Source organism: Agrilus planipennis, unplaced genomic scaffold (assembly GCF_000699045.2).
Source record: "Agrilus planipennis isolate EAB-ADULT unplaced genomic scaffold, Apla_2.0 scaffold68, whole genome shotgun sequence".
Taxonomy (NCBI): Eukaryota; Metazoa; Arthropoda; class Insecta; order Coleoptera; family Buprestidae; genus Agrilus; species Agrilus planipennis.
The window spans coordinates 646842-660420 of NW_020439033.1; the positions used below are offsets into that span (position 1 = coordinate 646842).

A 13579-nucleotide genomic window follows, 5' to 3' on the forward strand; every position below is an offset into this window, starting at 1 on the left:
CCACTGCTTAACGGTTGAATATGACGGGGAGGATGTCCCCAGTGTTGAGTCCATCTCTTTTTTAATTTCCTTCGGCGTTAACCCCTTCAAATAAAAGTATTTGATGACAGCACGATTTTCCTGCTTTTCCATTTTTACGAAAACCACAGAGGCGTCTTGTTCAGCGTGCTGTCAAACCTACACTAGCAAGGAGATCGGGCTGAAACTATAGCTACAAGCTATCCAAGGATGGTACTATAGAATGTCACCTCAAGGTAGGCCTAGTGGCGTCATCTCTTGGTTAGGCCGGAAACTTATCAATCCACCCTCGTATATTGCCTGATAGGAGCCCTTACAAGACTAACCCCATCCGAACAGATGTGATGAAGTGTACTCCATCATACCACTGAAAATATGTAGCAAGTGTATTCCTACATATTTTCTGTGAGGACAGATGATAATGGATCAATAATTAGCATTTGGTAGCAATTACGAAATTCATAAAAATTTTTATTAACAAATTAATTGTTGCTCACCTACTTCTTCGATTGGGATTAACGACTACAGAAAAGGATTATTTTCCCAAGATTTCAATGCAATAGTAGTGGATTTATATTTTAAAAATGGACACGAAAGAAATCACCTTTTCTCAATAATTTTTCTCTTATTGAAGAAAATTTATCACTTTGACAAATCGGACCTTCTTACCCTTTTTGAAAACGTGATTCGGTAGTCTATAAAATGGTCAAGTTCAGCCAGCAGATAAAGGTAACAAATTTTTACGATTCCGATATATTGATTTTCAGAAAGACGGGAAATAAGACTTTGTTAAATTCCGGTAAGCTTCCATTATAAAAATGCGGAACCAGATGCAAAAGCGGATGTGAAAAAGTATGCGGAACTTCTGTAATTGCGGAAGTGGAAGCAAAGATCTGTTGCAACACTACTGCAGAAAATGTAATGTGACTTACCGCGACGTGTATGCGTAGAAGATGTGCTATTCGCATAGTAGCCAGTGCAGGCGTAGGAAATGGGTTGGAGGGGTCAGGCCAATGACGCTGCCCCTTCAATGGCCCTCGTTTACGGAATTTCGCTGTTCCGGTTACGTAGGCCAGCACATCGTCTCGATTTTTCTCTTCCGTTTTTTATTATTTTTTTGTTTCGTTCTTTCTTTTGATCGTCTTAAGCTCAGTCCAAGTCTAGGAGAAGTCTTTCGTATTTGACAATCTTTAATATCAGCTTCGCTCGGGCGAACAATCTGACAAAGTAATAATACCTAACCATTTAGGTGATCTTCTCCCTGAAACAAAGAAAAATTCATTGTAAAATATGAAGGATAAAATTAAATTTTTTATGCACGTGTATCCCAGGGAAACTGTTCCTAATGCGCAGGTTAACTACTACTGTAAAATTATTAATAAAACCAACTGGCCAAGAATTTTCTGAAAAACCTTTAGAGTCTTTTATACTAAGTGAAACTATGTAATTACATGAGCCCTCAGTGGCGTAGGGTAAGGGGGTCATAATGTCATAAAATAAAAGATCTTACACAATAATGAAAATAGGAAGGGCGGCAAATTTAAACTAGACCCCGGGTGGCAGAAATTCACGTTGTAACCCCTTGTACAATATAAGTGTCATGTACCTGTGGTGTCTAGTACTTACTCTTAAGGATATACTCACTAAATTATTAAACTAAATCAGGAAATCCAAATAACTTAGATCGTGAAAATCACTGAAGTCAATTTGTAGAAAGCTATAACTAGTTTTTACGTCCTTTTTCGCCAATACGTAACACATGAATCACTTTCATGTCATTCACTCGAGATATTATCGACTTCTTTTCAGAATTACAACTGATTGATCAAATTTAGAAGATTGATTTAAATAATGAATGATTATGTTATTCTAATGACCGGGATGGAGTAATGAATGCGCATGACGTCCGCCCTATTTCGTCATCTCATTGGCCGAGCCACCCTCACGTTTCAATACGCAGCTTTCTGATTCGTCCTGCTAAAACAAGCGAATAGGGTGAAAAATTATAATGAGCTCGTAGTAGCATTTTTAAGAACGAAAATGCTTACGTATCGGGTAAAAAAGGAGAAGAATTAGAAATAATGAGACGTTTATCTTCGCTGAGATTTTTTGCTTTCGTTATATACGTATTAATACCTCTAAGGCAGTTCGTGAATGAGATTTAATCAGCTCAATTAAAGATCAGATTATAAATAAAACTTTTCTGTATTTCGTATTGGAAAAATTGTTCGCTTTTCTCTAGGTCTAAGCAGTATTAATTGAGCGTCTATAAATACACTTTTAAAAGTCGCTTTTAACGCAATTAAGATTTACCGAGAACGTTAATCCTGTATTTTCACTCCTTAAAAAGTACGTAAGCATGAAAATAAAAGGAACTAAATTTAGAATAGTAATTTATTATACTTTAAAATGAAAGTAACTAACAAATTATTTACGTATGCTTTGAAATACAAGTCGCACAACTCTTCGAGATAAGATACCTAATACATAGAGAATTTTTATTTGCAAGATTTAGAGCTAAACTGATCGTGATTTCTAAAGTTTTTTGATGAGGATATCAGTGTTTTAACATTGAACTAAACACTGTTCCATCAGATTCGATATTCCGGTAAAAAAAAATATTACCTTCTAAGTTCCGATGGTAAATTTGATTCGGTTTGAAAAAACAGATTCGAGTGTAAGCTCTATCATAATTCATAAGACATATTTCCATCCTTTAATGAGACGTTTTAGTAGTCAGGTAATTTCAGAATACAGTAATGGCAGAGCCTTAAAGTACGAAGAAAGACGAAAGAGCAAAGAGAAAATCGAAGAGTTTTTAACAGGAACATTTTGATTGGGAAGTGAGAATATAACGACAAGGTACTGGGACTTTTAGATGTCAATGATAACAGTAAATGGTGCAAAAAAAGGAAAATTCAAATGGAAGGTAAGGATGGTCTAACAAAAGGATGAGGAAAATCTTATGGCGGAAAATATCAGAAAAGAGAGAATGTTAAAAAAGCTTATATTGTAAAATTCATGTGTATTAGGTATAGAGTAAATGTAAATGCACCTTCTATAGATATATGAAACACAATGTTTGTAATAAATCTATCAATCTATCTATCTAGTAATGGAAGAGGAGATAATTGTATAAAATAAAATGACAAACCTGATACCAACGCTACAATCACAGATAGATAGCAGCAAATCATTATATAGTTAGTGACTAGTCGAAACCAAATTTGGTTTTAATGGTTGCCGTGGTCGATCCCCTATATCCTAACTTAATCTAAGTCCTTGATGCATAGCATTCATAATCATTACCATTCTATTACATACGAACCATATATACGGGGTCTGTTCAAAAAAGTATCACGAATTTTAAATTTCCGCGGGTTACGTACATTCGATTTTCGAATGTTGACTGTTACATATGATGAAGCTACATTGGACCGAAGCAACGTTTATCGGTGGTACAAAATGTTCTTAGAGGGTGAGAAGATGTGAACGACGAAGATTAACGAAGACATTGATGAACAGAAGAAAATAGTATTGGCCAATCGTCGAATCACCATTAGAGAATTTGCTGAGGACATAAACATATCGATTCGCTCCTGCCATTCGATTTTTACCAATTATTTGGGCATAAGACGGGTCGCCGCGAAATTCGTACCAAAATTGCTCAATTTCGACCACAAACAGCATTGTATTAACATTGCTAAGGAGTTGTCGAACTCTGTCTAAGACGACCCAAATTTACTCCAGAGGGTCATACCTGGTGACAAATAATGGGTTTATGGTTATGACGTGGAAACTAAAGCTCAAACATCCCAATGGAAGCTACCGCACGAGCCAAGACTAAAAAAAGTACGCCAAGTTAGGTCGAACGTGAAGGTTTTGCTTACAGTTTTTTTCGATTGTAGGAGCGTGGTGCATCATGAGTTCTTGTCATAGGGTAGAACGGCTAATAAGGAATATTACCTGCAAATTATGCGAAATTTGTGCTAAGCAATCTGCCAGAAACGCCCGGATTTGTGGAAGAACAAAAATTGGCTTTTGCAGCATGATAACGCCCCTGCTTACACATGGTTGCTTGTGTGCGAATTTTTGAACAAAAACAACATACTAATAATACCGCAGCCGCCGTATTTTCCAGATCATCAAGTGATGATGATTTGCAGTTGATTACAATTCAAAATGATCTATAAACGGTTGTATAAAACAAGATGTATGTTTTTCAATTTTTTTTATTAAATGCCATATCAAACATACCTTTGCTTCAGAACCGTTGGGGTCCAAGTCGAACTTGTACTTAACTGATTTTTAGAAAGCAACGGTCATGTTTATCATATTAACCGATGCGTGAACTATAATTCGTTTACAATACCTACCTGTCAATACCTAAAACGTATGATATAAAACGTTGGGATAGTTTGCGTGGATATTTATAACAAAAAGGGCGAGTCAGACTCCTGCCCTGAGGATTCCGTACGAACTTGTAGATATGTAAATAGTTCGTCCACCACGATAACCGTTTGGGAAATTTTTCTCGCCTTTTCCGAGTGTGTTTCAAGGTTTCCCCCAAAATCAATCACCAAAACGTGTAATTAGAATATTATAATTAGGAATTTACGAATTTTGTGCAATAAGATTCTGCTTCTTAACAAATTTCACGATTATAGGTTAATAGGAAGTACCTTGTAGATTTTTTGACTTTGTTCCCTGTCCGTCTATCAAAATGCTAAAAGTTTCATTTTTTCACAGCTCCAAGGGATTGCAGATCTGAATATTTGATATTATAGGGTTGTTGATTTAATTGTATTCTTTTGCACCCAACTCCACATTTAAGCCGTATAATTTTTATATGCTTTGAGAGCTCATATAGCAAGGCTTGTGTGTGAAAAATTCCAATTAATTCTACGCAGTAGTTTTTGGTTGGTGCCCTTTTAAATATGGAGAGCGATAAGCAGCATTTTCGACATATCTTACTGTTTTACTACAGAAAGGGTAAAAATGCTGTTCAAGCCAGAAAGAAATTGACTGATGTGTATGGAGAAGGTGTGTTGACAGTACGCCAGTGCCAGAACTGGTTCGCTAAATTTCGATCCGGCAATTTTGATGTCGAAGATGCACCACGTTCGGGAAGGCCGGTTGAAGCTGATAAAGACGCGATAAAGGCATTAGTTGATGTGAACCGGCGAATAACAACACGTGAGATCGGATTGAGGTTAAATTTATCAAATTCAACAGTTTATGACCACTTGAAAGGCCTGGGATTATCCTCGAAGCTCGATGTATGGGTTCCCCATGTTCTCACAGAGAGAAATCTGTGTCGCCGCATTGACGTCTGCGATTCGCTTCTCAAACGTCACGAAAATGATCCGTTTTTGAAGCGCATCATCACTGGGGACGAAAAATGGGTTGTATACAACAACGTCAAACGCAAGAGGTCATGGAGCAAAAAAGATGAACCGGCTCAAACCATTTCCAAAGCCGATATTCACCAAAAAAAGGTGATGCTGTCTGTTTGGTGGGATTTTAAAGGAATCGTTTTTTTTTAGCTTTTACCGGATAACACAACGATTAATTCGGAAGTCTACTGTCATCAGCTGGACAAACTGAATGATGCACTTCAACAGAAAAGGTCAGAACTAATCAACAGGAAAGGTGTAGTGTTTCACCAAGACAACGCGAGACCTCACACAAGTTTGGTCACTCGCCAAAAGCTTTTACAGCTTGAATGGGATACAATGCTACACCCACCATATTCTCCAGACCTGGCACCATCGGATTATTATTTGTTCCGGTCACTCCAAAATTTTTTAGACGGTAAAACCTTCACCTCAAATGAGGAGGTCAAAAACCTCCTCGATCAGTTTTTTGCCAGCAAAGACCAAAAATTTTATGAGCGTGGAATTATGCTACTACCAGAAAGATGGCAAAAGGTGTTGGACCAGAACGGTCAATATATAATTTAATAAAGTATTTGTTTATTATACGAAAACTGTCTTTCATTTCCACAAAAAAAAACGAAATGACTTTCCGAACAACCCTATACAATATTATAATTAGGAATTTACGAATTTTCTGCAATAAGATTCTGCTTCTTAACAAATTTCACGATTATAGGTTAATGGGAATTACCTTGTAGATTTTTTGACTTTGTTCCCTGTCCGTCTATCAAAATGCTAAAAGTTCCATTTTTTCACAGCTCCAAGGGATTGCAGATCTGAATATTTGATATTAATTCCAATTTGGTATCAATTCCAATTTGATACTTCCACAAGTTCCTGAGAAAAAGGGTCTCGACAGATGAATAGGCAACACGGTGATCCTATAAATGATCCTTTTTCCCTTTTGAGATTTTGAGGTATGGAAACCGAAGTTCATAATACAATACCTATGCTTTTATAACGAGCGTATTTTGAATCAGGTTCAAAAGCAGTAAATCTTTGAAATTGTAGTTTCATTTTTCATTACTAAATCGTGATTTGAAAAAACTCCCTAACGCTACGTTATTAAATACCATTTAAAAGAACAATATTTCATGCGAAAGCAATCGTCCTTGCAAGTACGTTAATCAATGCATTTGTCGTAGTCTCTAGCAAATAAAATGGTAGATGGAATGCTCACAATTCATTCCCGCTATCTCGGACATGTCGAAATTCTAATGCATACTTATATCCGTGTACTCGTGCTGTTTAATTCACTGCCATAACAGCGGCTAGTGCGAGATTTGAGATTTATAGGCCGTATTACGTGGCATAATCTAGAATGCTGTGGATATACTTACGATATGTAATATATATATAGTGCATATACATAAACTTGATATAGTTATATCGGTTTAATTAAAATTTCTTATTGGAAAGGATAACGTGGAAAATTTATGTCGGAAAGGAACTATACTGATAAATATACATATACATACCTCAAGTAGGACTAATCGTAAGTAATAACAACAATTGAGATAGTCGCTTTGTTTTTACGCGATTGCATACTCATATTGTTAATAGAAGTAATATTTTACACACAAACCTAGGCACATAATAATTCAATTACCACAGACATTTTTATAACGGGTGGGTTATTACAGGACGGGACGTGGGTCAACTACAGATTCCGAACATCGAAAAAACAGGATTGAGTTGAACACCCTGTAGCCACTTAAACACTCATGAATAAAAGTGTAAAATCAAATTAATGTTGGCTATTGAGTCCTGTATTATCGAAATTAACTTAACAGCGTCATCACAGTCTTATGGGCACGCATTCGGCGAGGAACCCTACAAACCAGAGGAGGCAAACATGGTGTACATAAAAAAAATGCTTTCGAATATTTTCCTATTATTAAGGATTTAACAATCAGGGGCGCATAAACGCACAAAAGTGAGGGCCCTTGTTACAATAGGTAAATTTGGTGATTTTGAAAATTTACAGAAAATACCTAACAGATTATTCATTTAAACTTAATCTGCGACGTATTTCTCGGAAAAAGTGTCATGGAGACCCGGCTTTTTCGGGTGTTATGTATCCATATCCACATCTAAAATTTCATGTCCATAACATTCCTGGTTAGGACACAGGACGACATTACTCCACTTACTCCTAGCTAATTTTCGCAATTCCCTAAAACTAGAACATCCCACATTCGTAACTTTTTATGAACAGTAATCTAATGAAGGTCTACCTCTACTCCTGTTAACTCCTGTTTCTGCCTCTAATACAGTAGAACCTCGATAAGATAAAGATCAAGGGAAACGTAAAATAATTTGAGTTATTGAATTTTTTATTTACTAAGGGTTTAAGTTTAAGCTTTAAAATTATTGATTTCCAGTGACTTAGCAAACTCTTCACCTTTTTCCTTTAGTATAGGTCCACTAACACTAATGTTTTTACATATTTATGTAGTGTCTAAATCATGTAAACAAGCATTTTTCTAAATTAGAAATTTCAGCAATTCTTCCTCTTTTACATAGAAGACTTTCTTCCGATTCAAACCACTTTTCACTGCTTACTGAGGTGCGGTGCCCAAATTATTGGTGTAAGTTATAGACAGTTTTTATTTTAAGTAATAGAGGTTTTGGACTCCGAAGGGAAGGGAACACAAAATTTAATGAATTTATAGAGGTTATTACGTTATCGAGCTTCTACTGTATGTCTCTAAGTAGCCCTTCATGCTTGAGAAGGTGTTCTATTTCGCCTATTTCTTACTGACTTTCGTAACGACCGTTGTTTTCCTATTCTTTCTAATACCTACTCATCTCTAACCTTCTCTATCCGCGGTATATCCTCATCATTCTCCTATAACACCACATTTCAAACGCTTCTAACCATTTCTTTTCCACCGCGTTCACCGTCTATGTTTCGCACCCGCACAGCGCCGCATTCCAGGCATATACATTTAACAATCTTTTTCGAGTTGTAGCGGTAACAGCGCTAAAATTAATTTTTTATATTCGTTTTTGTTTAATTTTTATTAATTTTCATACCATACTTTTCCATCCTAAGACTGGTTCAACACGCACCTCCACTCCTTCCTATACTGATCTAATCTTAGCATTTTTCTAAAACTAGAACATTCTACATCTATAACNAGATTCTATTGTTCTACTATCGTTAGCCTTTACCTAGAATTTCATCTTCACCTGTACTTGCATGCACCCCTTACTAATTGCTGTACTTTCCCTTAATTACTTTTCCTAAAATTCTATATTGCTCGCTCTGAGTGCTATAAACCTGTACCTTCAACTTTACTGTTCATACTGTTCCTTCTTGAATATTCTATCTCTTTTTACTAACAATTCAGCTGTATATAAACCCCTAAATTTCGATACTAACCAACCACTCTGCTGTCAACATTCGAGTAAGTCTACAACATTTTTTTATTGTTAATTGTCTGTCTGTTTTCATTGTTTTTGTATATATTTTTGTGTCTTGTTGTGTTCTTGTGTTCTTCAACTTTTACGTTTTCGTCTGTTGTATATTTCTTTTTTCATTCATGGTTTTTGTTGCGTGTACATAAATTCAAGTTATTGTTATATCTTAGTGTTTTATTTGTGTTTTTATTTATTAAACATACCCTAAACGCTAAAGAGTTTTTAAATTAACCGCTCGCGAGCATAGAAGTAACTTATTTTTGTTGAAAGTGACTCAATTGTGAGGTATCCTTTTTTTTATGTCTCTACTGCTTCTTTCATCCTGAGTTATCCGACTTCCTAAATACCATAAATTAGTTATCTCAACCTCCTTCTTGCTAGTTGCCAATACTGCTATATAATCTATTTAACCTTATTTTACGGGAGCATCTAATTTGTGGGGGTCCTGGGCACCGGTCTCAAAAACCCTTATGTAAATGAAACCCAGATCTAAATACTTTTGAGAATAATAGGTTAGAAACGGTTGTAGTCGAGTCTGAATTCAACAATTTTTTTTCTGAAATTACTTTAATGTTTCCTTCTAATATCAGTAAGAAAAACTAATTGAATAGAAAACAAAAATCAGTATTCCACTGACATTCGTTTTTATACAAAAAAACGTGTTTCAAAATTACATGAGAAAATTTTATGCGACGACAGTACTTACTGAACCACGTCCTTTGACCGGATATGTTAATTTCATTAACTTTTAACAAGAACTGATTATTTTGAATTGCATTTGAAAGGCATCAGAGTAAATGCGTCTGGTATAAATAAATAAATAAATAAATTGCTTATTCAGGTATTTATGTTAATTCAGTTTCGTAAAAATAAATTCCTCTACAATTGAAACAAATAGATACCCATAAAAGCAATACAAATTCCTTTTCTAATATGCGTGACACTATATACAGGGTGGCCCAAAGAGTACACAATACTCATTGCAGTCAAAATGCAAGTTTAATCGAAAATTCTTTTAAATAAAACTTGTTCCTAATTTTAATACAAGATCGTCTGTCTTATCCAAATTTAATTTCTTATACAGTGTTCAACAATAAAAAAAAATAAGGTTTCGTTTAGATAGGAACCCTATTAATTATGATTCCAATCGAAAATAAAAAATAGAATTAAAAATCATTTAAATATCGACGCGATTATTTACATAGCCCTAATTTTGGCATTTTGAACGTTTTTCGTAAAACGTTTTTTGATTCTTTGGAAACTCCGTATAGGAAGTTGAATTAGGATAGGGTAGGCGATCTTGTAATAAAATAGGAAACAAGTTTTATTTGAAAAATTTTTCGATTAATGTTCCAGTTTAGCCGAGATGCGCATATTACGAACTTTTTGGGCCATTTGATTCGGAAAAAAAAACATTTGAATATCGCCGCGATGTTTTGCATAGCCTCATATTTTGGCAATCGAACAACTTTTCCTCATATTTTTTTTCGTTTGGACCTATATTCCGCATGCCTGCCATTTAAACAAAACCTTGTTTTTTCTATTTTTGAACAGAATATCAGATTCCGAATGGGATATCACTTTTGGATCAGACAAACTATCTTACATTGAAATAGAGAACAAGTTTTTGGGTCACCCTGTATACATATTTAAATTGAGTGTTCATATACCTAAATATCAATTCGATCGAGTTGTAACAATTTCAGGAATGCTCTCTAAGGGGAGATAAACTTGTAATTGACATTGAAACAGAACTGACTTGCGTGGGTAATGAATGGATTCTCGTCGAGGAAAAAGCATTGTTGAATTATTCCCGACACGATTCTATTAAAATTATTGTTGTTGCGAAAACAGAATAGATGTCAGGAAAGCGTTCGAGCGTAATATCGCACCAGACAGGATGATAATCCTTTCCGAGAAGCGAAATACAAAAAAAAAGACGATATGAAATAGCAAACAAAAAAAAAAGAAAAAGGTGGCGCTGAAACAATGCCGATCAATAAAAGTGATCTGTTTCGTAAGCTTTAGACGCCAACAGCTGACGATGGGTGGAATCGGATGCCAGACAGACATTTATACAGTGTGTATTAAATCTCGGAATTGGCAGGTAGTTCGTAAACCCAACGATGTGTAAAGAAATATACATATGCATAATGATATGCCAATATCTGCAGTATGTTGATATGTTTGTAACCAAATAGGTGCACTATCTCCTCTGATGATACAACTTTTCGGATTAGCTGTCTAATAAAAGGGTAAAACTAACCAACGTGAGAAGAAGTTTGGTCCATTCTCACAGATAATTTATTGTGGACTATGCCAATTTCAATAGCAATAGATGATCTCTGCCAATGCGTCATGTGATAAGCTATATTTTTGAAAATATTAAACGTAAAAGTTGCATTATTTCTCCCTGGTTATTTCGTACTTCTTTGACATTGACCTTTATTGTGACTTTAAAGGTGAAGTTGACCTTTTCAAACAGGTCTTCCTTCGTAGGTACCATGATGTTAACTTCACGTAGGTAAACGGAGAGAAAAATCTTGTAAAAATTACCATGCTGTTCCATAATCTGGGTACCTCTGACTCATAATCGAAAAATTACCATGCTAGCACAGTAAAAATTCTTATGTTTTCTAATAGTTTATTATTGAACTAATATTGAATTTTCTCAATACATGTCTCCTATACCCACTTTATAGTTACGAGCATGCCAATTTTTCTCTCCATGTATGTATACTTTTTGGTATAACGTTTGTGCTAACTAATGAGGAAAAGGNAACGTTTTTTGATTCTTTGGAAACTCCGTATAGGAAGTTGAATTAGGATAGGGTAGGCGATCTTGTAATAAAATAGGAAACAAGTTTTATTTGAAAAATTTTTCGATTAATGTTCCAGTTTAGCCGAGATGCGCATATTACGAACTTTTTGGGCCATTTGATTCGGAAAAAAAAACATTTGAATATCGCCGCGATGTTTTGCATAGCCTCATATTTTGGCAATCGAACAACTTTTCCTCATATTTTTTTTCGTTTGGACCTATATTCCGCATGCCTGCCATTTAAACAAAACCTTGTTTTTTCTATTTTTGAACAGAATATCAGATTCCGAATGGGATATCACTTTTGGATCAGACAAACTATCTTACATTGAAATAGAGAACAAGTTTTTGGGTCACCCTGTATACATATTTAAATTGAGTGTTCATATACCTAAATATCAATTCGATCGAGTTGTAACAATTTCAGGAATGCTCTCTAAGGGGAGATAAACTTGTAATTGACATTGAAACAGAACTGACTTGCGTGGGTAATGAATGGATTCTCGTCGAGGAAAAAGCATTGTTGAATTATTCCCGACACGATTCTATTAAAATTATTGTTGTTGCGAAAACAGAATAGATGTCAGGAAAGCGTTCGAGCGTAATATCGCACCAGACAGGATGATAATCCTTTCCGAGAAGCGAAATACAAAAAAAAAGACGATATGAAATAGCAAACAAAAAAAAAAGAAAAAGGTGGCGCTGAAACAATGCCGATCAATAAAAGTGATCTGTTTCGTAAGCTTTAGACGCCAACAGCTGACGATGGGTGGAATCGGATGCCAGACAGACATTTATACAGTGTGTATTAAATCTCGGAATTGGCAGGTAGTTCGTAAACCCAACGATGTGTAAAGAAATATACATATGCATAATGATATGCCAATATCTGCAGTATGTTGATATGTTTGTAACCAAATAGGTGCACTATCTCCTCTGATGATACAACTTTTCGGATTAGCTGTCTAATAAAAGGGTAAAACTAACCAACGTGAGAAGAAGTTTGGTCCATTCTCACAGATAATTTATTGTGGACTATGCCAATTTCAATAGCAATAGATGATCTCTGCCAATGCGTCATGTGATAAGCTATATTTTTGAAAATATTAAACGTAAAAGTTGCATTATTTCTCCCTGGTTATTTCGTACTTCTTTGACATTGACCTTTATTGTGACTTTAAAGGTGAAGTTGACCTTTTCAAACAGGTCTTCCTTCGTAGGTACCATGATGTTAACTTCACGTAGGTAAACGGAGAGAAAAATCTTGTAAAAATTACCATGCTGTTCCATAATCTGGGTACCTCTGACTCATAATCGAAAAATTACCATGCTAGCACAGTAAAAATTCTTATGTTTTCTAATAGTTTATTATTGAACTAATATTGAATTTTCTCAATACATGTCTCCTATACCCACTTTATAGTTACGAGCATGCCAATTTTTCTCTCCATGTATGTATACTTTTTGGTATAACGTTTGTGCTAACTAATGAGGAAAAGGATCTTGATGACATAGGAATAACAAGGTGATCCTATAGGGGTTTAATATTTCCATTATAAATAGCTAAACTTATTCTTAAAACAACATTAGCGGTCGCAATGTAAAAGTGAATGTTAAATTCACCGTAATGTGGTCAGTAAAAATTCTATAACTTATTGCTTTACACATTTACTAAGCCTTTGGTTTTTGAATTATCGGCACCCCACGAAACTTTCGGTACACCCTGTACTATTCAGCGCCAAGAAGGCAATCGAGAGTCATGTTTGATATACACAATCTGACACGATGTCCGCGACACTTTGATTTAAGATCGCCGATAAAATAGCAACAATACGCGCAACACACAATTGACTTTAATGTGTTTTTAAGTGTGTAG

The 13579-nt window shown here is 35.2% G+C and overlaps 1 protein-coding gene across 6 annotated transcripts in view; it reads right to left on the reverse strand.

Annotated features, from left to right (window-relative positions):
- LOC108732850 overlaps positions 1–13579 on the reverse strand; it is a 240063-nt gene that overhangs the window by 19473 nt on the left and 207011 nt on the right. For all 6 annotated transcript variants that reach the window (XM_018463836.2, XM_018463838.2, XM_018463837.2 and 3 more), the window contains one exon: positions 951–1279. In XM_018463836.2, the coding sequence (XP_018319338.1) occupies positions 951–986 (36 nt within the window). In that variant the 5' untranslated portion in view covers positions 987–1279. The remainder of the gene's footprint in view (positions 1–950; positions 1280–13579) is intronic.